Raw genomic sequence first — 27,046 nt, forward strand, 5'->3', positions numbered from 1 at the left:
ACTCTTCGCTGCTTTCGACGCGTTTGAAACGTCACCACCACTCGCACACGGACACTAGCTCACGGATCCCGCTAAACATGGCTGTGTCTTTGGTGCACTTCACCGCCTTCTTTCAGGGAGAGGACAAAATCATTGAGGTTGGCGAAAACCACGGGTAAGTCAACTTTATGGGGTGACGTCACATAGGCGACATGTAGTCTTTCTCGTTATGTCTTTTCCACAACTGCTAGCCGAAGAATCATACCATATACTGTCAAACTCGTAACATGAAAAATTATATAAAAAATTCACAGACAACATATTCATGGCACAATTCAAACGGTACCAGAAAATAATTATTTTCTCCCATTCACTTGCATTGACGATTTTTCAACCTAGAGGTCCAGCGGGGTTTTGCAGATGGGCGGGACTTACCAGCTCTATAGCAGAACAAAATCATTTAAAACAAGAGCCAGAGAAAATACATTACATTGTATCGACATTTTAATATAGAATCAGCACAGAAATAAAATGTCGCAGATATTCCGTATCATAACAAGCAAAGCGTCTCAACTGAAAAAAACGCAACGCTGGCAAAACGCTCTCAAGCGCCCATAGCTAGGCGTTTCAGCTGGCTAAAAACACTTTGGTGGACACACGGCCTTAGGGTTTCCCTCTCAAAGTAAGTGATGAGCTTGACCTCAGGGTGCCGGATAGTTAATCCCAAAATAATAAGGTTCATTAGTTAACTAGTGTTAAGAATGAACTACTTCTACAGCTTTTATTAATCTTAGTTAATATTAATTTCAGCATTTAATAATACATTATTAAAATCAAAGGTTGTATTTGTTAACATTAGTTAATGCACTGTGAGCAATGAATGAACAGCTGTATTATTATTAACTAACATTAACAAAGATAATAAATACTGTAACAAATGTATTGCTCATTGTTAGTTCATGTTAGTTAAAACATTAATGTTAACTAATGGACCTTATTGTAAAGTGTTACTGAAAATGATCATTTCATATTCAAATTTATATCATTCCAGACATGTATGATTTTCTGTTTGTCCTCTATCACAAACATAATTAGCAAGTTTCCCTTTCCTACACAACTAAGGTGGAAACTTGGGGCTGTCAGCCGTCAGAAATAAAAATGGATCATTTGACTTGAATAGGTCAAGTCTTTTGAAGACAGACAATAATTTTAGATGTAATTAACATCAATTCTTGAGACGGTGTGTGTAAATAAATATGCATAAACACGTTAACTATTTCTGTTGAAGAAAAGAAGGTTGTATGTGTAGGCTCAACTTTTGAGTAAACTCACTCAGGGTTTCTGCTCGTCTTAAAAAAGGTCTTAAAAAGTCCTATTCAACCTTTCACAAAATAGGTCCTAAATCTAGGGTGACCATATTTTAGTTTTCAGAAAAGAGGACGGGTGGGGTGGGGGGTGAATGCATCAAAAAATACTTGACAAATGCATTCACAACCTTGCAACTATGTTATTCTAATACATAAAGTAATACATCCTTTCCATTCAATGTTTGGCCCGCAACAATAGAATAATATATATTTAAAAAAAAAAATAGTTTAGCTTTTAACATCTTTTACATGACACTGTTTCTTTTCATGGCCATAGGTTAAAATAAAATAAAAAATCTACTTCTTTATTACAGTAAAAAGTAATTTCAGTCCTCCTGATGTTCTCTTATACTTCCCTTATGTGGGCTTCTGGGTCACTGGCACCTTTATTTGACACTGAGACGTGCGTGCCAGCTTTGCAGGTCATGCTTTACACGGATCCCAACCGAAACCAAAACACAGGCATTGTCTCTGTAAATCACCTGTGAATTCATAGAATGAATAGAAATCCCGTCCGGACGCATTTTTTTTTTAGGTCCAAAAAGAGGACATGTCTGGGAAAAAGAGGACGTATGGTCACCCCGCCGAAATCAGAGCAGAAAGTCGTACAGTCGTGGCATTAAATGTAAATCTTCCTCAATATGTTTGTCTTGTTTTCAAGTACAGATACTTATAAACATACTTAAATCAAGATACATTTACTTGAGATGCAAAATGAAGATAAGTAATCTTGTTTTCTGACTAATTGAACAAACTTAAGTGACTGTATCTGTCAGTTGGGAAGGAAAACTGGTTTCTCCTTTAAATTAAGTATATTTTTCTGAGCCAATTGGCTGATATTTGTTCTTGTTTTAATCGCAAAATCACTTCATTTTGATCGATTTCACAGAAAACAAGACTTGCTTGCTTCTCCGATTGACTGGAAAATGACAAAAATACTCAGAACGTCCGTGTGATCAGAATGTGCAGTAAAAGTTACGTGCAAATTCTTGTGTTTGGGAGCAGAGATATTCTCAAGCCTTTGGCTATTTTGTTGTAAAATGAATGAAAAAGTAATGGAGATCGGTCGAATGTTGTATTTTGAAACACTGAAGTGTTGATTGTATGATGCCTGGACATTTGGGATTATAGAACATATTGACATGTTGTGTGTTCACTTTATTCGTTAAAGGTGCGTTGTGTAATATTTAGGAGGATCTGTTGACAGAAATGCAATATCAGATGCATAACTGTGATTTCAGTGGTGTATAAAGACCTTAATTAATGAACCGTTATGTTTTTATTATATTAGAATGAGCTATTTCTCTCTACACACACACACACACACGGGTCCGCTTACATCATCGTGTTTCTACAGTGGCCCTAAACGGACAAACGCATTTCATTACTATCTTGTTTTTCGTGCAATGAAGTGAGCTAAAGTCAGCGAATAAAACACTGACAATGATGAACAAGTAACAATAATATTCGCAATTACATCTCATTTTACTGAATAATTAAGTAAACATTATTTCTTAATTTATCTTGGTAAAGAAACCTCATTGCTTACCTGGCTACTCTCTGCCGTCTCAGACGACGACATCACTTCCTGTTGGCCACCGTAACTTCTGTTAGGTGCAATTCACAACCTCACCACTAGATGCCGCTAAAAATCACACACTGCAACTTTAAAATTTCTTCACTTAAAAGGTCTTTAAAAAGTCTTAAATCTGCTATCATTAAACCTGTAGAAACGCTGTAACCCTTGAACTTCTTTCAGGTTGGATAAGGACATCGCCAATCAAGGGAAGACACCAGGAGTCCAGGACGAAGTGAGCCTCTTGGGTTACAAACCCACTAAGAGTGAGGTAAGAGAAACACTTCAGGTCATGGCAGATTTCAAACATCTTCTCACTTTCTTCCCCCCTCGTTAATGAATACATTTGTCTTTGAACTCTTTCTAACTCTTAGTGGGGTCACCTGACCTTAATGTACGAGGGAGCAGCTTCACTTGTGTTATTATCATTTGGTTGATTAGGTTGGCCGACCGGGTCATAAAAAAGCCCGTATGGCGCGGACGCGTTCAGACTTCATGACCCGCGGCTCAGTCGAGGGGGAGTCAGAGGACGAGGAGTGTGATGAGACTCCTCTAGAGGCTTGTCACAGTGACTCGGAAATGGTAATTCAATGGTCTGATCTAGCGCCCACAGGTCTCTCTCTCTCTCTCTCTCTCTCTCTCTCTCTCTCTCTCTCTCTCTCTCTCTCTCTCTCTCTCTCTCTCTCTCTCTCTCTCTCTCTCTCTCTCTCTCTCCCTCTCTCTCTCTCTCTCTCCCCCATACCCCCCCCTCCCCCTCTCTCTCTCTCTCTCTCTCTCTCTCTCTCTCTCTCTCTCTCTCTCGACAGCTAACTCCTCCAGAAGACGCTGATAGATCGCCTTACTGACCACCTGAAACGCTTCTACACTCCCTCTCTATCCAGCTCGAGGAGATAGTCTTCAACCACAGATGCACAAACACCTTTTGAAAACTATTCTTATCTGTGATGGCTGGTGTTTTTCTGCAAAATCATTTCCTAATTATTTTTTTTTTTGTCTTAATTTCCTCATGAGATAATGTTAACTTTGACTACCCTCATTTTAATGCATTTTTAAACACAGAAATATTACTGCTGGGCAACTATTAATCGCATCCAAAATAAAACTTATATGTGTGTGTACTGTGTATATTTATTTTGTATTTATAAATACACACATATGCATACATATATGTATATATTTAAGAAATATTTGCATATATATTATATTTATTTATATATTTATTTATTTATTTATACGTAATTTATATTATATAAATTAAAATATTTTATATATATTGTAAATGGCACATTTTTCTTAAATATATACATGCATATGTGTGTATTTTTATATATATACAAAATAATTATACATAGTACACACACATATATTATGTAAACATAAACTTTCATTTTGGATGCGATTAATCGCGATTAATAGTTGCCCAGCTCTAAAAAAAATATATAATACAATTTGAGCCAGAATTGTTCATCAATACATTGGCGCATGCATCAGCCACACAGATCTGGATGGCTTCCATCAGAAGTTTGCTTTCCTCTCCTGATCTAAAAAGGCATTTGTGAAATGTGTAACCCACAGCACTCTTCACAATCTGACCACACTGCTTGCCTAGGCATAACAGCTCTGCTATTGACTGTAGGTTCTTCCTGAACAACCAAGACATTCACTGCGAGATTCTGCTTTCTCCACTGCCACTGTGGACCGAGAGTTCTGCATGCTTTAACATCTCGCTCTGTCTCTTCTTCTGCAATCAGGCTAAAGCTGTGGAACTGGCATGGCGCCATATTTATCTTTTCTTTTTCTGTAGCCCTCTTTTTAATACACTTTCCAGTCTTCCTGATTAACAATACAGTAGAACTGACCATATGCACGGTTACTTCCTGGTTTTAGATAAGCCAGCTTGGGCATTTCCGGTGAACATCGACACAAAACCATCACTGGTTGACTTTTTAATGTATTTATATTTTAATGCAGTTCTCTCACTTGCCTAATTTGCCAATAAACCAGTTTTATTGATTGCATTCAAGACTAATGAGAACGTTTGAATAAGAAACACGGTATCTGTAATTGGACACGCTCACGCAACATTTGCAATGTTATTTTTAATGTGATTAATTTGCTCATCCTCCTGATATATTGGCCCTATTTGTAAATCCGAACATTTGATAGAAAACACTTTTATTTAAAAATAAAAAAGACCTAAATTACCACTATAACCAGTAGATGGCGGCAGAGGAGCATTTATTGGCTCATATTAGCCATTTCATGTCATCATTTTTGACCCGTTTTGCTTTTGAATGAATATTAAACATTATAAAATCACTACGTTTAAAAATAAATTGTCAAAGTTTAGCACTTTTTGTAGTGAAGTATGAAGTAGGAAAAGTCACTAAGTCTCATGAAAAACAATAACTTTTCTTCAACCTGTGAATGAATTACACAAAGCGAGCGCCACGTCTCTCTTTATAATCTCAGAATCTGTCAGCCAGCGTAAACTCCCATTTTCTTCAATGAATCTAATTAAAGTTCACAATAAATCTTTAATTTACAATGTTTTTTTGCTTTTTTATGTCGTCTTATGTTTGAAGAACTAAATTAATGCTAGGCCTGAGTATTTAAGTGACTACATTCTGATTATAAATTAAGTATTACACTATTGATGCTGTTAAAGCTGCCTCAGGACATTGAAGAGACCGACACACCAACAAGTGACATTTCACCGGAAGTTTTCCAGCTGGCTTTTATTATTGCAGAAGTTCTTAATAACGTTTCGTGCATATGGTCAATTCAAACATTATCTGGGTCTTTGTATGAAACTGGTGCCTCTTCCATATCAAAGTCGTAATTAGATTAATGCAAGTTAAGTCCGAGTAGCAAGGTTGACAGTTTTCCCAGTTTGTTAACTTATTATTGGTTTGTGCTCATTAAGATATAAGATATAGAATATATAATTTATTATTGTTTTAAGTGCACAAAAGGTACCCGTTTTGTAGAATGAGCCATTTAACTTTGGTTAAATACTGTTTTGTTTTGTGTGTGTGTTTAAGAGTTAAGTTATTTCGTTGTCCCAGTCATATGCTATCATTAAAGTGCACTTTCATTGTGTGCCGCTGGTCAGTATTAGTGCATTAGTGTTGTAGAAGAAATTGATTTAACCACTCAGTGCCTTCAGACTGTCAAGGAGCAACATGTTCTTGCTCTTTGTGCCCACTGTACATGCTTTAAAATGACACTATCTTCCAGCAAATGGTGGCTGAAGTGAAAGGAAGAGGTTTAACGGTTTATATTGAGCTATTGCAGAGAGATCTTTGCTCTGACATGCTCTGCTATAATGATGTGTTTCAGCCGGCCACAGTCACTGAAGAGCAGAAGAACATGTACAAGACCGTGTCGACTGGAGAGCTGGGCAAGAGTGACGCGAGGAAGATCTCTCACGGAGACGGAAGGTGCTTGCTTTAACAAACAATTAGTTGTGGATTCGTTTTGAACATTCAAGAGACTGAAATACTCATTTACTCATATTGTTCCAGCACTGTATTTTTTCTTCCTTTTTTCCTCATGAAATATTGATAATGATATTAGACAGAATGTCTAAGTGTTTTTGGTGACACTTTACAATAAGAATGAACAATACTTATACAGCATTTATTAGTCTTAGTTATTTTAATTTCAGCATTTACTAATACGTCATTAAAATCAAAGGTTGTATTTGTTAACATTAGTTAATGCGCTGTGAACTAACATGAACAGCTGTATTTTTATTAACTAATATTAACAAAGATTAATAAATACTGTAACAAATGTTTTGCTCATTCTTAGTTCATGTTAGTTAATACATTAATTAATGTTAACTAATGAACCTTATTGTAAAGTGTTACTGTGGTAACACTTTATTTTACAGTGTCCTTGTTATATATGTTACATTTTACTTACCATAGTAATAACAGTAAATTATGCATAATTACATGCAACTAACCCTCAACCTAATCCTACCCTAACCCTATAGTAAGCACATGTAGTTAATTAATATTACTCAGTACTTAAATATATAATTACACTGTAACAATGACAATGATAAAGTGTTACAGTTGCCTTTAGATTCGGTCTCTTTTTCATGCAAAGATTTTTTTGGAGTTCATTTAAGAAAGGAAATTAGAACATAAAGTAAATGAAGGTGAAATGAAAGTATTTGGGTGAACTATTCCTGCTGTCCTTGTGAACATCTGTATTGTCTGCAGGGTTCGCGGTAAAATGCGGTTTTGGGGAAAGGCAAAGCACGGCGAGAAGAAGACCTCGCGAGAGCGGCTGTTGTGTGGCAGTGATACGCTGGAAGGAGATTACGCCGAAGCCATACTTCTGATGGAAGAGGGTGAGATGAGAGGTCTGCTCCATTACATGTTTCAAGCATATTGAGAAGAAGGCCTTTTTGGTCATTTATAAAACGGTTAGTCCTTGATTGGTCAACAGCTGTGTTTTATTCACGATAAAACACTATATGACCGCTTCACCCCAACGGTTCTGTGTATCACTACACAACACCCCTAGCAACCACTCTTAGCAACGTAAACATGTGTTTGTTCTCATTGATATTGTTCGTTGAAGCTTATAGAGTATTGTGAGAGATCGAGTAAACAAGTGTACCTGCATTTACAGTAGATAAAGCATTTTCCTTCAGGTCAGTCCTATATTCCTAATAAAAAAATCTGTTTTCGTGCCCTGACACGCTAGTAGTCATTTGTCAGTTGCGTCTTGCTTCTCCGTGTTCACAGCAAGTTTCAGTCCTTTCAATATAAAAGTCTTCTCTACTGACTGACTCGCGCATAAAGACAGTCTCTGCCGCCATCTAAAGGAGAAATACTGTAACTTCTGTTGCTGTTCACGGTCAGGGACTATTTTTTCCAGCGGGAGGAAGACTTTTAGTGATTTTACTTCATGAAAGTTGCACTGATACATGTTTTTGGGCTTTAATATTCATATTGTGTGGTAACCGTTTTATAAAAGCAATAAGGTACTCGAGGCTAGTGCTGTATCGCGAATAAGTCACGTGACTTATTCACGATACAGCACTAGCCTCGAGTACCTAATTGCTAACTTAAAGTTGCATTGTGTAATATTTAGGAGGATCTGTTGACAGAAATGCAATATCGTATACATAACTGTGTTTTCAGTGGTGTATAAAGAGCTTACGTAATGAACCGTTATGTTTTTATTACCTTAGAATGAGCTATTTCTCTCTACACACCCCGCCGGTCCGCTTACATTGAAATGCGCTGTCATGTTTCTACAGTGGCCCTGAACGGACAAACACGTTTCATTTCTAAGTTGTTTTTCGCGCAATGAAGCTAGCTAAAGTCAGCGAATAAAACACACACAATGATGAACAAGTAACAATAATATTCGCAATAACATCTGAATAATTAAGTAAACATAATTTCTTAATCTTTGTAAAGAAACCTCATTGCTTAACTGGCTACTCTCCGCTGTCTCAGACGACGACATGTTTTACTATAGGCCACCGTAACTTCTGTTGGGTGCAATTCACAACCTCACCACTAGATGCCGCTAAAGTTTACACACTGCACCTTTAAAGCATTGCTATTCTCTTTATCCCTGGAATAGATCGCCTTTCCCCTCCTCAAAGCCCAGACCTGACACTACAGAGGGAGTTTAAGGAGAACAAAGAGCCGTCCCCTAAAGTGAAGCGCAGGCGCAGTGTGAAGATCAGCAGTGTGGCTCTCGAGCCGGCCCAGTGGCAGAACGATGCCCTGCAGATCCTCACCTGTGCCAACGACTACAGGAGCATGAACGACTTCCTCATGAAGAAGGTGCGTGCCTGTTTTCTGTGTGAGTTTACTACAGCTGCGTTTATGTATTGAGCCATCATAACCTTGTTTTAATCTCGTAGATTACTGATCTAGACACAGAAGATGGTAAGAAAGACACAATGGTGGATGTCGTCTTCAAAAAGGCACTAAAGGAGTTCCGCTTGAATATCTTCAACTCGTACTCCACAGCTTTAGCTGTAAGTACCGTAATAAAGCACTTGTTTTACTTGCTATGTTTCCACCTAGTTTGGGATATCGCATAAAAAAAATGCTGGATGGAATAGTCCATAAATTCTAAAACTGCGCATAAAAAAAACGTATGCGCTCATTTGAGGCGGATAATGTTTTTTATCTGTTAAAAAGACATGCACATAATCTACGCTGGAAACACATTTACCGAATAAATTCCTCGATGTGCAACACAAGTCACGTGACCGCCTCAGCAGAGGCTGTGATTGGATAACTGGACTAACCATCGGACCAATCGCATCACAGCATCTCAAATGTTGGTCTGAAACGCCGGAGTCGAAGTGTGTGATCAGAATGATTTGGTTTAATTCCCTCCAGAAGCGTCTCGCACGAGTGTGTTCCCAAACACCAGCATCCGAACGCAAGAGAACATGACGGCGTGTATTAGGGTTGGGATGATACACCTATCTCCCGATTTGATACTAGCACGATACTTGGGTGCCGATACGATATGTATTGCGAATTTTTTTTTTTTTTTTTTTTTTTTTTTTACAATTTTTTTTAAGAATTGCGAATATATTGCTATTTTTTTTTTACACTAGACCATCAGGAAAAGTTAAATCATACACTTATATAGCCTCCTGGGACCCAAGAATAGACTTTTGTCCACTGTAGTGGACGTTATATTTTAGTGAATTTCTCTGACATCATACGTGTCACATGTCACGACCTGTGTGTCCTGTAAAGAGCACATTCAGGACTTTTCAGAGACACCAAATGTTTGGAGGTTTCACCATGAAAACAACTTCTCCTTGGTCTTTAAAAATGTCTGACATTAATTTAGTGATCAAATGTAGCATTCTTATGGAAATATGATAATATATTGTAATTATAATTTAAATTGGACTACTTTTCAAATTGTATTTCATAAAACAACATCTCAGGAAAATGTTAAGGGGTTTCAAATAAAAAAATTACTTTCTGTTACAGAACAGGGCATTGATTTCATACGTGTCCACTGTAGAGGACATCAGGACTTAAAGCATGTTTATCAGGCATTTTGGGAAACACAACAAGAGATTATGGAAATAAATTATACATCAATATTCCTATGAAATATTAGATATTATTATTCAAATGTTGCTAATTATTACTCCAATTATTACACTTCTTTTTTCATTAAATGTTGCTCCAAGAACACATTAATGTGCAAATTAGATACAGTGTATTGATACATTGCATTGAATGGGAATATTAATTTATGGCCATTTTACCCACATATTGCATAAAGTAAAATGGTGTATCAATTCATTCCGTTATTTCTTTCATAACATAGTTGAGAATCATCTTTATACAAATTTTGGTTAAAAAAAATCCTGAAAACCCAAAATGTATTGGTGATTGAAAAAAAAAATCCCATTGTTTTTGCCTATACATATAATTTCATGTCATTTTATTTTTTAAACAACTTAGTCCTGGCGTCCACTACAGAGGACATAGCATAACGTATGAATAAAATATTATTTTTCAAAAATGTTTTTTTACCATTTGTTTATTGTGCTCTAAACAATGTGATGACATGGAAAAAACTAAATTCAAAAAACTTTTTTTTTTGGGTCTCAGGAGGATAGACTATACATGATGTATAAGATGAGTCATATTTACAAATATAAGTCATCACATCTTTCTGACTTTTATTTCAGAAGCATCATACAATACTACATTCTCTTGAATAAATGATTCAGTGATTTTTTTAACAGTCACTTGTCGCTCTTAGTTGGCGAAACAATGTAATCGATAAATGTGTTATTTTAAGCACCAAGTTTCTATCAAAAGCTGATTTCGATCGCTATCGTAGACATCAGTATTCATATTCGAACTTTAAACTTTTATCCCAGTACTTCTATGATCATTTTAAGTATTGCATCACAGAAATATTGACACTATGAGGTTGAAAAGACTGTTTGTGAAGCTGTTTCATGACGACTCTCTCCGGGTCAGCGCCAACACAGATCTGAATGTTGCAATATGATTTTGTCAAAGGTTTAATAGACAGACGAATTGAAAGATCGCGTGTGTGTTTGAATAGAGATCACAGTCTTTTAAAGATGAATTGTGCAGCTCTATTGTCTTATCTCTCTCTCAGTATATGAGTAGCGCGAGGGCTTTCAGTGCGTTCAGTCTCACTTCTCGTCTTCTTGAACACATGGGATGAAACGCTGGTTTATTCACAATTCCTTTTATGCGATATTCCAATTTTGCGCACAAGTTAAATTCACAACTTTGGATTGGAAACATAGCTACTGTTATCACCCATCTTTCATCAAAATACATGACTTTTGGACATTGTGTCTTTGCAAATGCCATGGAAGAGATGTAATGTTAGTTTCATCAGAATCTGAAGGTTTTGCTCTGTTTGCAGATGGATGATGGGAAGAGCATTCGTTATAAGGATCTCTATGCCCTCTTTGAGCAAATCCTGGAGAAAAACATGCGTCAGGAGCAGAGGGACTGGAGCGAGTCGCCGGTCAAAGTTTGGGTCAACACCTTCAAAGTGTTTCTGGATGAGTTCATGACCGAACACAAACCTCTGGACAGCAGTGGGCAGAGCAAGGTGAGCTGCACTATACATGAACATTAACTACATGTCAAATTTAAATAAAATGAAAAAAAAAAAAATATATTAAAAATGTATTTAAAAAGGAATATGTAATAGTAGATTGAAACCGTAGATTGATGTTGAGAAATATGCTTCTATATTTTAAAATGGCAGGAATATAATTTAGTGCATAGGATTAATGTCCAGTTCCTCATAACAACAAAATGTGTAACAGATTTTTGTGCATTCGTGGTTTTCTCATTCAAGCAACTGTGTTTATTTGGCTATTTTTCTCCCACAGGCTCCCAAACCAGACCGCAAGAAGAGAAGGAAAAAGGATGCTGATATAGTGAGTGGAATCACAGTCTGAGGCTTGTTCACATCTGGTGTTTAGATGAGTTTTGGTCGATCGGATCACAAGTGGACGACGCTAAATACAAGTGTAACGGGGTCTAAAACGTTTTGAGCTTGTCCACTTTCGACCACTTCCAGAGGTCGTGGAAAACACATTCGACCGGATTGCTTTCGTAGTGTAAACACTCATGTGGTCGAATGTGCTCAAACAGCCACAAAACACCGTCTTCTCTCTGTCTACTGATCTAATGCGGGAACATTATGGGAAGAGCTCTATCCAGACGGGATTTAAACTTTGTCGGCTGAAGACCCAAGTTTGGTTTGAAGATGAAAAACGTACCAAGCACAATATTCTCTCTCCATTCCTGATTTCTAACACACACTCACAGCTTCCGGCTGGTCTTTCGGCGGTCAGAACAGAAACTAAAGCTGATGATCTCCGTGTGTTTTTCTGTCGCCTCCAGTCACATATATATTTAAATTGCGTGAGCTTATTTTGTCTATTAGATCGAAAGATCTGAAAAAGCCCAAACATTTCAACACACTCCCTTCGAAGTAATCAGGAAATGGTTGAAAGTGGACAAAAGAGACGGATTAAAACACCAGGTGTAAACAGGAATGTCTCCCTCGTCTACTTGTGATCCGATTGACCAAAACGCATCTTAATACCAGGAGTAAACAGAGCCCGAGTTTTTGTGCACTGATTTAGCTTTCCTGTTTTTCTTGGAAATCATCTGACACTGAGGCTTTGTTTCAGGTGGAGGAACACAACGGCCACATATTCAAGTCGACTCAATACAGTATTCCCACCTACTGCGAGTTCTGCTCCTCCCTCATCTGGATGATGGACAAGGCGTGTGTCTGCAAACGTGAGTTTCATGTCAACAGTCTCTGCATCAAAGTGGGCCTGAACTCAATTTAACATAATCCGATTGATCACCAAACAAGCCCATGGCCTCGAACAGAGAACAGTTTGGCCTTGTGATGCAGGATGTTTTCCGCCATCTTACAATGAGAGAGGAATGTTGACTTAAATTGAGTTTATTTTAGGTGGCGGTGCTTTTTTTTTGTTAAAAAAAAGAAGAAAAAAAAAGAAAGAAATCTGTGCCGTATGTCGAAAATGAGAATGAATGAGATGTCTGTGTCTTGTGTAGTGTGCCGCTATGCGTGTCACAGAAAGTGCTGTCAGAAGATGACCACCAAATGCAGCAAGAAGGTAAGGGATTTTTCCGGTAAGTGCATTCATGTGATCGGGGAACATCCCGTCACTTACAGCATGTTCCTTTCTTTCCATGTGCAGTATGACCCTGAACTTTCATCAAGGCAGTTCGGCGTGGAGTTGTCCCGTCTGACCATCGACGAGCGAACAGTGCCTTTCGTGGCCGAGAAACTCATCAATTACATTGAAATGCATGGCCTGTATACGGAAGGGATCTACAGAAAGTCTGGATCCACCAATAAGATTAAGGAGCTGAAGCTGAGTCTGGACACAGGTATGAAACATGAGAACGTGTGATTTAAACCAGGGCTTTTCTAGTTGTGTCTGGAGCTTCGCCAGCACTGCACATTTCAGATGTTTTCCTTATTGGACACGTCCAGCTCAGGTTCATAAAGTACTGTGCTATTAAGTTCAATTGAGCGGTGTCAAAATTAACATTTTAACGCATGGGTTTTTCTTAAAGGATTAGTTCACTTTCAAAAAAATGTTTGCTGATAGTTTACTCACCCTGATGTCATCCACGATATCCATGTCTTTCTTTCTTCAGTCGAAAAGAAATTAAGGTTTTTGAGGAAAACATTTCAGGATTTTCTTGCGAAGCAGTGCTTCGCCTTCTGAGAATATAGTTCCCAGTATTTATACAGTTAGAAGATGGCTGTGTCTCATGTGACCTTGTTATTCGTACACGCTGTGACTATACAAATCACAACATGTAAATAGGAAAATGTTGGCGTTATTTTGTCACTTATTGGGAGCGGTATGCTAGCTGGAGCCATTTACCTCCAGTCTTTGTGCTAAGCTAGGCTAGCGGTGGGTGCGTCAGAGTTACGGCACGCACGGAGATGAGAAGGGTGTGTATGGACTTATCTAACTCTGGGGGATACGGTGAATAAGCTAAAGTCCCAAAAAGTCGGCATGTTCCTTTAAAGTTTTCCATTTATGTTGGCGATTGTGCTGCATTCACTCACAAAAATAAATGTTTTATATATTTACAGTAGGAAATTTACTAAATATCTTCATGGAACATGATCTTTACTTAATATCCTGATTATTTTTGACATAAAAGAAAAATCTATAATTTTGATCCATATAATGTATTATTGGCTATTGCCACAAATATACCCGTGCGACTTATGACTGGTTTTGTGATCCAGGGTCACATATAATAAACTAAACTTTAGTTAAACTTTTGTTTATTTTTACTTAACTTTAGTTTAGGGTCCAATTCTCACTATTAACTACGACCTTTTGCCTCAATAAACTTCTAATTACTGCTTATTAATAGTCAGGTATTTTAGGTAGTTTAGGTATTGAGTGGATTAAGGGATGTAGAATAAGGTCATGCAGAATAAGGCATTAATATGATCTTTATAAGTACTAATAAACAGCTAATATCCTAGTAATATGCATGCTGATAAGCAACTAGTTAATATAGTGAGAATTGGACCCTAAACTAAAGGGTTACCAACATTTCTTATGCAGGTTTGTTGTTTTCTCAAGTAAATGTATCTTGTTTTAAGATGTTTATTAGTTTTGACTGGAACACTAATAGTCAAGTCAAGTCCCCTTTATTTCTATAGCACTTTATATAATACAGCTTTACAAGGATAAACATAAAAATAATGATTCAATGATGCAAACTGAGCTCAATTCTCTAAGAAGACAAGCGTGTCAGAGTCAGTGTTGATTCAGTTCTGCTCAATAACCGTGTAAAGTTCGTCAGCTCAGTTCAGCTCCCATCCAATAGAGTCAGTGCAGACAAATCAATGTCACAGAACATAATAATAATGCTGAATATTAATATTACTAACTCTCTGTAGTACTGTATCTACATCTATAGTAACTATGTCTGTATCTGTACTTTGATATCTATTATTTTCCGCCCTCAGATGTGAACGGCATGAATCTGGACGACTACAACATTAACGTCATTGCCAGTGTTTTCAAGCAGTGGCTTCGTGACTTGCCTAATCCTCTGATGACCTTTGAACTGTATGAGGAGTTCCTGCGGGCCATGGGTGAGCAGATTAGCCCATCGAGATTATAGCGTTAGCATTCAGTTTCGGTGTCTTTTTATTGTTTTGTTTTGGCACAGATTAAAATCGGTACTAGTGGACAATGTGGCATATGATTATTATTTTTTATTATTTTTTATTTATTTATTGGCACAGATTAAAATCAGTACTAGTGGACAATGTGGCATATGATTATTTTTTATTTTTTTATTTTTTTATTTATTGGCACAGATTAAAATCAGTACTAGTGGACAATCAGGCATATGATGATTATTATTATTTTTTATTTATTTATTGGCCCAGATTAAAATCAGTACTAGTGGACAATCAGGCATATGATGATTATTATTATTTTTTATTTATTTTTTGGCCCAGATTAAAATCAGTACTAGTGGACAATCTGGCATATGATCATGTATTTATTTTATTAATTTTTTGTTTTGGTTTTTTTGTTTTGTTTTGCTTCGGTGCACATTAAAATCACTCAGCCATTTCAGTATCCCAGTATAATAAAAAAGATTTTATTAATAATGCTGTAAAGTGATCCCTAAAGTTGCTAAACTACCTTTACGTCTTGGATTCAAAGTTGTTTTAATTTTTTTTACTATAGGTTTTACACTGTGTTTGAAGTAGATAATAAATCATTTTCAACCATAAATGATAAAATAATATATAACACCCAAGTTCAAAACTTTTAAGATCTTTATACATTTTATATATCAGTCCACAGACCTTATATTGCTTTAGATCAACTAGACATTTATAGAGGCGTAATGTTTGAAGATGTATTGGTCATGTCTCTTCAGGTCTCCAGGATAAAAAAGAAGTGATTCGAGGCGTTTACTCTATAATCGACCAGCTCAGCAGAACTCATCTGAACACGCTGGAGCGCCTTATTTTCCATTTGGTCAGGTGAGACGCCAGCTGTATCTCTCCACAATAATGAATGCATGCATGACTGCACCATAAATAATGTTAGGTAACACTTTATTTTACAGTGTCCTTGTTACATACATGTACTTACCATAGTAATAACAGTAAATTATGCATAATTACATGCAACTAACCCTCAACCAAACCCTAATCCTACCCTAACCCTATAGTAAGCACATGTAGTTCATTAATATTACTCAGAACTTAAATATATAATTACACTGTAACAATGACACCGTAAAATAGTGTAACCTAATGTTTTAACTATTACACAGTGATGAGACACGATCAAACAGCAAGCGATATCGTTTTGTCGGCCCTTTGGTTTCTATTTAGTCTCGTTGTGTGTTTGTGTGTAGCTCCGCCCACAGAGAAATCTCATTGGTCTAAAATCCCACTGCACTTAGTATACCACAGATAAAATATGTTCTGATTGGCTTCTTTTCCACTTTTTTTTTGTGCAGAATGTTGGCTTTCAGTGAAATTGTTGTGTAATTGAAACTGTTTTCAACATTAATAATAACAATGAATGTTTTTTGAGCATCAAATCCGCATATTAGAATGATTTCTGAAGTATCATGTGTCACTGAAGACTGGAGTAATGATGCAGAAAACTCAGCTTTGATCACAGGGATACATTACATTTTAAAATATATTAAAATTAGGGCTGTCAAAAGATTAATCGCGATTAATCGCATCCAAAATAAAAGTTTGTGTTTAAATAATATATGTGTGTGTACTGTGTATAATTAAATTTGAATATATAAATACACACACATGCATGTATATATTTAAGAAAAATGTGTAATTTATATATAAAAAAATTATATTTATATATAATATAAACTATATAAATATATATACAGTATATGTATGCAAATATTTCTTAAATATATACATGCATGTGTGTGTATTTATATATACAAAATAATTATACACAGTACACACACATATATTATGTAAACACAAACTTTTATTTTGGATGCGATTAATCGCGATTAATCTTTTGACAGCCCTAATTAAAATAGAAAACAGTTATTTAATTTTTTTTTATAATATTTCACAATATTACAGTTTTTTCTGTATTGTATTTTTAATCAAATAAATGCAGCCTTGGTCTAAAATCCCACTGCACTTCGTAAACTACAGATAAAATGTTCTGATTGGCTTCTTTTCCACTTTTTGTGTGAATGTTGATTAAATGATTTGATGCTGGAAATTTCAATCTTGTTTCTGTCGCGCACAGGATTGCCTTGCAGGAGGAAACAAACCGCATGTCTGCTAACGCGCTGGCTATCGTGTTCGCGCCCTGTATCCTGCGCTGTCCCGACACCATCGACCCTCTGAGGAGCGTCCAGGACATCGGGAAAACCACAGCGTAATGGACAACTCTCACGTCATATAGTTTAGTCCTAATCAGGCTTTGACATTAACACCTGCCAAATGCGGGTCAAACTCAACTGTGGCGGGTAGTCAAATCACGAGCCAATTTGGTGTGTTACTTATTATGTTTACTCACTTTGCTTGGGAAGTTCGTGTAAGACAAATCTGCATAGATGTAGTGCAAATCCTCAACTCGTGAGTCATCATGATATATTAAATACAGCGTATTGCACAGAATCTGAGCATATCTGGTTACTTGAACACACACGTCACTACACAACAAATAATGACGCGCTTGTTCATTTGCGTTGAAGCAATAGCGGAGATTAAAAAGCATTTGGTTAACAGAAAAGACATTTTCCAACGTCGTATTTTTATGTTCTTTGTACTGTATTGATCTGTCCACTTAAAACACATTTTTGGTGATGAGGATGAAAGAGGAAGGGAGGAGATGCTACATCACAGGATTTTGTTTGAATAAAATCCATATTTTAAAATATATATATATATATACATACAGTGCTATGCATAAGTTTAGACACCCATGCTAAAGTTGACTAAAAAGAGGAATAAAAATCATCTTTTGGAAATTGAACTTAATGCCTTAATTAAAAAAATTAGGAAAAATCCAACCTTTAAGGACACTAATTTTCTTTGTGAATGAATAATGTATCGTAAATAAATAAATGTTCTTCCTTAAAATACAGGGTGCATAAGTTTGGACACCCCTATGTTAAATTCCCATAGAGGCAGGCAGATTTTTATTTTTAAAGGCCAGTTACTTCATGGATCCAGGATACTATGCATCCTGATAAAGTTCCCTTGGCCTTTGGAATTAAAATAGCCCCACATCATCACACACCCTTCACCATACCTAGAGATTGGCATGGTTTTATTTCAGTTAGCCTAATAGCTAGTTTGATTTGCATTGAGAGATGATCTTATGGAAAGTACTCCATGCCAATCTCTAGGTATGGTGAATTTCAATTTCCAAAAGATGAGGTTTTAGCATGGGTGACTAAACTTATGCATAGCACTGTGTATATATATATCAAGCTGTGACGTAGGTAATCCAGTTTTTTTTTTTTTTGGCTAGTAGAAGTTCTGAATGGCCAGTAACTAAAAAATTTAGTAGCCAAATTGGCCGGTGAGTGAAAGTTAATTTCAAACCCTGGTCCTAATACTGAAGTTTACAGTACTAGTCCATTGTGGCAGGTTTGTCATTGGAAGGTAGAAGCATTGTGATGTAATCGCTTATCTGATTTTTGCCATTACATACTGTTTTTTTTATTTATTTTTTAAAGGTGTGTCGAGCTGATCATTTGCGAGCAGATGAATAAGTACAAGGCCAGGCTGAAGGACATCAGCACTCTGGAGTTCGCTGAGAACAAAGCCAAGAGCCGACTCACATTCATTCGCAGGTCCATGGTAAGAGTCTTTTTTATATTTCTATAGACATCCAAATAACCCAGATGTCCAAAACCACACCGAGGAGGACGTGTTTCTGGATCAACATCCTTCTCAGAACGATCTTATCAACCTTTTTCTTCCCCCTCTTATTTTAGAGGTAGTTAATGATTAGAGTTAGGATCGTTTGTTTGATGGGAATATTGTTGCATAACCAATAAAAGTTGTTGATCCAGGAAGCAGGACAATCCTACATGTGTTTGTCCTGGAACAACATTCCAACATCATAGGACCTAAATCCCCTAAAATCAGAGGGAAATGACAGGTTGATAAGAATCAATCTCCAGCCCCAGTTATCGGCTCAACTCTAACCCTACAATCTCATTGGCCGATAGAAACATTGCTCCAGTGGCGTCGTGTCCATCCAAACCCATTCAAACTGATTATTGAGCCAAATGGTTTTTGAGTGCGCTCAGCCTAACTACCAAAACAGGAAAAAATGCTTATTTTTACATTTGATAATTCATTTCCATGTTTGTTGTACTGTAGGTTCAAAATGATTAGTGCCCCAAAGTCGTCACCATTTAAGTCCTCGATATACTTCAAGTGAAGAGCGAACTAGAGTGACGTCATTTTAAACAAAATCAGGCCAAAACTAAGTTTCGAGAGTTTGAAACGGCCACAGAGAACTTCTCGGAAAAGTTCGCTTCTGAACTCCCATTGGTCCGTGGTGATGATGTAATAGGTGGGTGTGGCTCTGAGGCTCCGCCTTCTTTTAAATGGAAATCTTCTCCGGTTCATTTCTTCGGTTCAGACCCTCAAGGTCAGATGTTTGCGAGTAAATCATGAACACTGGAGAGACGCTTTATAGTAGAAACTGAGTTGTAATTATATTATTTTTTACATTTTTTTTTGCTTAATTGTGCACTTCCAAATATGGATGCACCGATATGAAAATTTTGTCTGATACCGATAATTCTTTATATTTGAAAGCCAATAACTGATATATTGGCTGATCTAAATATTGATAAATCTAAATCCAGATTTTTATATAATTTTTGAGAGCCTGATTGCAAATACAAAAGTCTCACCATTAAAAGCCAGGTCTCAAACACACAATTATAATGATGTTCTCATTAGAATTTTATGTAGCCGATATGATAGACTTGCACTTATCTGTATTTTCCTTTTTTGAAGTGATTCCAATCATATTTCAATCAATTCAAAACCATCATGTTGAACAGTACGCATCTGAAGTGGCCGATACTGATATGGTCGCCAAACACAGAGATAAGCTGCAGTTTAGGCTTGTGGTGTCCATATGATGGTAAAATTCATAAATTAATTTGTCACATTAAGCTACAAAATACATGGAAGACTGAATCCATGCAGGGCTTGCGTCAGTAAGCGCTAATAATGTATGATCACGCTTTGGTTCATAACTCAATATAATTCGGCCTGAAGACATTGTAGTAAATATTACATTGAAAATTTGTGTGGAGTTTTATTATAAAAAATAATTATTGGGTTTATCCAATGACACACATGATGTTACCAAAAAGTAAATTCTGCTGTTTTCCATAGGATACATGAAGAGCGATCACCGCCGGTCGAGTTCTTTTGCAATTCAAAATTCATTATAAAAAATTATATTAGATCAAGATTTGAAGCCAGCCTCCTTGCATTATACTAAACAAAAATGATCCCACTAGACTATCATGTCTCTCAGTCAATGCCAGAACCGTCACTGATGCTCAAAAATGAGGATGTTGTTCCAGGATCATGTCCTGCTTGTGTAAATCCCTCACATTAGCTCTGTCTCCACACTAACCCCAGTCTCTCCTCTCTAATCCAGAAACCCGTAGTAATTGCTGTTAGATTTATGAGCATAACCCGCAGTGCTGTGGCGGTAGGTATTTACCGTATGTTCCCGCTGTTACCGTAAGTGTCGTCCCAGCACTGTGTGGTCCGTCTGTCTACATGATCATGATATAGCAAGAAACTCAAGAGCTGAGATGATAGTTAGGCACTTGACATGTTATTGATCTAGACAGAATCACATTCATTTTCATTATGCACTGCATGACTTGGGTATTTATGTGTGTGTGTCTGGGTTTCCACGGGTCCTTGAAATCCTTGAAAGTTTGTGAATATGAAAAAAAGATTAAGGCCCTGGAAAGTTTTTGAAAATAAGCACACATTGATACGGGTCCTTGAAAGTGCTTGAATTTATTTTATGCAAGAAGTTTTCTGTAAAAAAATTCCATATTATTCCATCCGGTCCGCTAATGTGTTATTTCGTCAACACTTCGTGACCTATGCATTCTAGCGCTTGCTTGATTTAGCCTACGTTAGTTGCACGCATTTACGCGTTACGTTAAAGGTACAATATGCAAGAATTTTTTGCCGCTAAAGGGCGCTACATTCCAAACAACAACAACGACATAGCTTGATGACGATGTGAAGGAGCGTGGAATGATGGGAACTGTCATTTTAAACTCCACCGTGGATGTAAATCAGTCAGATGGGAATCGAAAAATCATGTTCATGGATGAGGCTTAGTTCTATTTTTATAATGACATGCTTTTTGTGGCGAGGGGGGCGTGGTTCAGCGCGGTCTGTAATGGGAGAGAGAAGAGACGAGCGGGATGCAAGTAGGTCAAGTGCAAATGAATGACGAACACCTGTATCTTATTGCTGTGATCCGCGTGGAGAGACCGCGTATAAGCCGCGCGCTGGAACGAGAGAGAGACTGAAGAGAAAATTGAACGCAGAGAAAGAAAACCGGTGGATCCGAGCTCTCATTTTTAACTGTTTTGTGCCGTCGCAGTTGCCACGGTGAATGCGCGTTGTGCACGACTTTTGTTTGTTTTGCTTTACTTTTAATAAAGTACGAGTCCCAGTCACGCCGACCCCTGTCTTCTTCCTTCCTGACTCTTGAACCTCATCACACTTTTATTTCATTAAAATGAATTAACCGCAAGAAAAGTAAGGTTTAATACTATATTGGTTATCATAGATATTACTGTATGTCGAATTCATTGTTGTGATAACGCGGCGCAGTTTTACGTGTTCTAAACAATTGTTGTAAAAGTACATTCGAACACATCATTTGCCAAAATACTGATTAATCTTTATGTATAACACATGCTATATTTATTTACATGGCCATAAACACCAGACGTGATAAACAATGTCAATAAACTAAACACAAATCTAAAGCAATAATACTTCCCTTACATAAACATAACTATTACCGAATGCTACATTTGGAAAATATCAAATTAAGCATGCTTTGTCGACAGAACCAGCTGCAATCGGTAAAGAATAATTGTGTTCCATAACGACAGCACGAAATAAGCTAACGTTTGTTGCTTGATAGACGCTACAACTACAACTTCCGCATTTGTCCAGGACTCCACGCAGTACGAGCGGAAACCGAGGGTAACGCGGATATGACGCAATTGACTGGCGACTCCCAGCTCCCCCCTGCTCTAACGCAATTTTCTCACGATTTTAAAATAGTTGGAAACATTTGGGATATTGTAAGTAATCAACTTAACAAAATATATAACACTGGCCTTGAGATTATGGGATATTTTAATGCAAAATTCTTACATATTGTACCTTTAAGTGTTTCCCGTGTGAGGTACTTTGTGTTGTACGTTGCCATGACATTTACGCACGCAAAACTGTAACAATGTATCTTACGAGGTAACACAATGTAACCTTGCTCTCACTTGAAATGTGTCCCCACATGAAGTCCTTGAATTTGAGGGTATTGGACCTGGAAAGTCCTTGAATTTGAAGTTAACCAAGGTGTGGGAACCCTGGTGTGTGTGGGAACCCTGCTGTGTGTGTGTGTGTGTGTGTTGCATTCACTCCATGTGCCTGATATTTTACACTTTTTTTTTTTTTAAACTTGCTTTCTCTGGGAATGAGCAGTCAAATTCATTCAGAAAGGTAATGGCTTTGGGCTGAAGTGAGTCTGTGTTTTTCTATCCAGGCTCCAAAATGAACACTTGTCATAAACCACTTTTTTTTTTTAATGATTGCAACAAAATACAATTTCGATCATAGAACATGACATGATCAAATCAAATCAAATCACAAGGTAACAAACAGCCTATTGTCCTTGGGACAAAATGTTCATTTTGGAAAGTCTGTAGTCTAAGTCTGTAAGCCAAACGCTTTGTGATCGTAGCAGTGCTAATATCAAAACGACTTTCATTAACACTTTACAATAAGGTTCATTAGTTAACATTAATATATTAACTAACATGAACTAACCATGAGCAATACATTTGTTACAGTATTTATTCATCTTTGTTAATGTTAGTTTATACAAATACAGCTGTTCATGTTAGTTCACAGTGCATTAACTAGAGCTAACAAATACAACCTTTGATTTTAATAATGTATTAGTAAATGTTGAAATTAATATTAACTAAGATTAATTAATGCTGTAGAAGTATTATTCATTCTTAGTTCATGTTAACTAAGGTAGTTAACATGAACTTTGCAGATCATTACAAAGGATGAACCTTATTGTAAAGTGTTACCTGTCTTTCTTACCATCATCTTATAATCTGGAGCTCCGCCACTCATCAGTGTGTGTTGTGTTGTGTTTGACAGGGTAAGGGCCCAGTGCACAGGGTGAGGTATCACACACCGTCTCCTCCGGTGAGTCCTCGCTCCTCAGCCGTCCCGGATCTGATGCAGGAGAGCGGAGACGAGAAAGATCCCGAAGTCTCTGAGCAGCAACAGGTCGCCATGCAGCAGGAGGAGAAAGTGCTGACCGAACAAATCGAGAGTCTGCAGAAAGAGAAGTAAGAGAGACAGCTTTACATATCATCGTACTATCATGCCATATTTTGTATTACACCAAAGCAAAAATCAATGTTTTCTGGGTTACAACACCCTTGCTGGAGGGAGTGTGGATCATTACAAGCTGACACAGCCCACATTTTTTGGTTATGCCCACATATTCAGCCTTTTTGGGTAAGGGTGGGACAATTAATGTCCAGAATATTAGGTTTTAACGTAGACGTGTCAGGAGAAAGTACTGACCGAACAAATCGAGAGTCTGCAGAAAGATGAGTAGGAGAGACAGCTTTAGCATCTCGCATTGGTTGCATAAAGTTGGATATTAAGGGCCCTGTCATACACTCAGCGCCAGACGCGACGCAAGTGTGTTTTGCTAGTTTCAGCCCGACGCAGTTATCATTTTCACGTCCCACGTCCATTTGTTTAAATGGCAAATGAAGGTGTTCAGGCGCATTGTTGGTGCAATATTTTTTTGTTATTTAAAGAGCGTGTTAGTAATATGCGCCTATAGGCGGGTCCACAACGCACCGCACACACACACTCTGCTTATAACACACACACTCTGCCTATTACACACACACTCTGCCTATTACACACACAGGGACGCACGCAGCAGCACAAAAACACGCCAAATATTACAAATAAAAGGATTACAATGTAAAAGATTATTATTGTGTACATAAAGATATGTTGGAATCCGCGCTTTAACCTCGAGCACGAGCAGATCCGTTTCCTCGCTAGAGAAGCGTTCAGTTTTTCCGCTTGCTAATTCTGTCATGTAAATAGCAAATCCGCCATGGCACGAGCACAACTGGCTTTTAAAGGGAATGGGAGATGAGACTCTGATTGGTTTATTGCACATTACGCCCAAAACACACCCATTACTCATTAAGAGAATAGGGACAACCCTTTTAGATCATGCACCGGGACCGCCGACCATTTTTCCCCGTCGTTAAACTAGCATAAGTGGATTAGGAAACGCCCTGAGTGCACTTGCGCCATGAGCTTTAGACCATGCGCTTAGAAGGTCCTAAGGGTGTTTTGGGAATAGCATATCATACTATTACGCCTTGTGAATACCTAGAGGACGTACTAGGTTTTCCATTATGTGCCGTATGCAACCAGAGTGTGGAGTTGCTGTGTGTTAGCAGTACTACTAGTTAATGAACACAGCCAAAGCCTGAGATTTGTTTGATGGTCCTCATAGGGAGGAGTTGACCTTCGAGATGCTCGCTCTGGAGCCGCGGGCGTCCGATGACGAGACCCTGGAGTCCGAAGCCTCTATCGGCACCGCAGACAGCTCGGAAAACCTGAATGTGGACTCTGAGGGAGCCACTTCTGACTTCTCGGGTGAGTAACTAATGGTGTGTTCAAGTCATCCTGGGAAGTTCGTACTTACGAGGTGGGAAGTGCGTTCAAGTCACTTTCGTCGGAGTAAGATGGCGGTATACTTTCTCTTAATCAATAACACAAAAATACAGCAAGGTTTTTTAAACTGTAGTTCTAGAAAGTGAAGAACAAAGAAATGTGCATCAGGTGTGCTTTGGTTTTTATGTTTTTAATTCATTTATGAAGCCACTGCAATCTTTATCGTTACATATTATATTGTTATATTATAATGCCATCATATTCTGTGCAGGCAATTCGCTTAATTCGCTGTAAATAGAAAAGCCTGACATTATCACTGCTAAATTCCTTTAAGTATTGTGGTATTCCGCCATGTTTCTCACTGACACGCACACAACTCGTGGAGATCGCGGCTTAAAGAAAATCCCAAGCTTCCCACTCGTATTTACGACATTGTGGTGGAGTTCATGTGCGTTCAACTCGTAAATACGATCTTTACGAGATGACTTGAATGCACCATAACTAGTGCTTCACATTGCTGTTGAACTTAAAAGCAGTAGGAGTGTCCCTATTAAACATATGCACAGATACTTCCTGGTTTTCGATAAGCTAGTTTGGGCATTTCCGGTGAACATCGACGCAAAACCATCAGTGGCTGACTTTTTAATGTTGTATTTATATTCTAATGTTGTTATCTCACTTAGATAATTTGCTAATAAACCAGTTTTATTGATTGCAATAAAGACTAATGGGAACGTTTGATTAAGAAACACGGTATCTGTAATTGGACACGCTCACGCAACTTTTTTCCAGCATTTGCAATGTTATTTTTAATGTGAATAATTTGCTCATCCTTCTGAGATTGGTCCCATTTGTAAATCCGATCATTTCAAGAAAACACTTTTATTTAAAAATAAAAAAGACCTAAATTACCACTATAACCAGTAAATGGCGGCAGAGAAGCATTTATTGGCTCATAGTAGACATTTCATGTAATATTTTTTCACGTTTTGCTTTTGGAAAAAATAGCAAACATTATAAAATCACTACGTTTAAAAATAAATTGTCAAAGTTTAGCACTTTTTGTAGTGAAGTATGAAGTAGGAAAAGTCACTAAGTCTCATGAAAAACAATAACTTTTCTTCAACCTGTGAATGAATCACACAAAGCGAGCGCCGCGTCTCTCTTTATAATCTCAGAATCTGTCAGCCAGCGTAAACTCCCATTTTCTTCAATGAATCTAATTAAAGGTTTAAAAATACATTTTGTCAAGGTTTAGCACTTTTTTTGTACCTCGCTCTCCCTTTATAATCACAAAAGCTGTCAGTCAGCACAGTGATTTTGGCACACTTGTGAAAACTCCCCTTTTGCAACTAAAGTGCACAATAAATCTTTAATTTACAACGTTGAGACGCGTCTTTATGTTGTTTAACGTTTGAAGAACTAAATTAATGCTAGGTCTGACTATTTAAGTGACTATATTCCTATTAAAAATTAAGTATTACACTATTGATGCTGTTAAAGCTGCCTCAGGACATTGAAGAGACCGACACACCAACAAGTGACATTTCACCGGAAGTTTTCCAGCTGGCTTTTATTATTGCAGAAGTTTTTAATAACGTTTCGTGCATATGGTCAATTTGCTTACTATTGTACTATTCTATGACAAATAGTGTGAGTAGTGTGTTCACACTGAAAATTCCAAAAAGAAAAAATGCACTCTAAATATCTGGATTATGCACTTAAGCATGTTGAACACTTCATGCACTTGACTGTGTGTGTGTGTGTGTGTGTATGTATGTATGTATGTATGTATGTATGTATATTAGAGGTGGGCATAGATTAATTTTTTTAATCTAGATTAATCTAGATTAATTTTGAAATTAATCTAGATTAATCTAGATTAAAATGGCTCATTTGAATTCTGCCGAAGGCATTCAGAGTATGTGTGCTACCCAAATAATGACTATAAAAGTAAGTCTTTGAGAACGGGTTTCTCAAGCCAGGTGGCACATTACACCAGGGGCTC

The 27,046-nt window shown here is 37.3% G+C and overlaps 1 protein-coding gene across 8 annotated transcripts in view; it reads left to right on the forward strand.

The window, feature by feature from the left end:
- The window catches only part of myo9aa (myosin IXAa), a 178,714-nt gene that overhangs the window by 146,364 nt on the left and 5,304 nt on the right, over positions 1-27,046 (forward strand). For 5 of the 8 annotated variants that reach the window (XM_079864907.1, XM_079864909.1, XM_079864908.1 and 2 more), the window contains 19 exons: positions 3,106-3,193; positions 3,364-3,504; positions 6,265-6,365; positions 7,158-7,288; positions 8,539-8,744; positions 8,825-8,941; positions 11,356-11,547; positions 11,834-11,881; positions 12,644-12,755; positions 13,041-13,102; positions 13,187-13,379; positions 14,995-15,123; positions 15,927-16,032; positions 17,300-17,431; positions 18,741-18,864; positions 20,699-20,752; positions 22,789-22,806; positions 23,479-23,672; positions 24,878-25,020. In XM_079864907.1, coding sequence (XP_079721033.1) covers positions 3,106-3,193; positions 3,364-3,504; positions 6,265-6,365; positions 7,158-7,288; positions 8,539-8,744; positions 8,825-8,941; positions 11,356-11,547; positions 11,834-11,881; positions 12,644-12,755; positions 13,041-13,102; positions 13,187-13,379; positions 14,995-15,123; positions 15,927-16,032; positions 17,300-17,431; positions 18,741-18,864; positions 20,699-20,752; positions 22,789-22,806; positions 23,479-23,672; positions 24,878-25,020 — 2,291 coding nt within the window. The remainder of the gene's footprint in view (positions 1-3,105; positions 3,194-3,363; positions 3,505-6,264; positions 6,366-7,157; positions 7,289-8,538; positions 8,745-8,824; positions 8,942-11,355; positions 11,548-11,833; positions 11,882-12,643; positions 12,756-13,040; positions 13,103-13,186; positions 13,380-14,994; positions 15,124-15,926; positions 16,033-17,299; positions 17,432-18,740; positions 18,865-20,698; positions 20,753-22,788; positions 22,807-23,478; positions 23,673-24,877; positions 25,021-27,046) is intronic. The other 3 variants (XM_079864912.1, XM_079864913.1, XM_079864914.1) reach the window with 2 other exon arrangements.

Source organism: Squalius cephalus (genome assembly GCF_949319135.1).
Source record: "Squalius cephalus genome assembly, chromosome: 3".
Lineage (NCBI taxonomy): Eukaryota > Metazoa > Chordata > Actinopteri > Cypriniformes > Leuciscidae > Squalius > Squalius cephalus.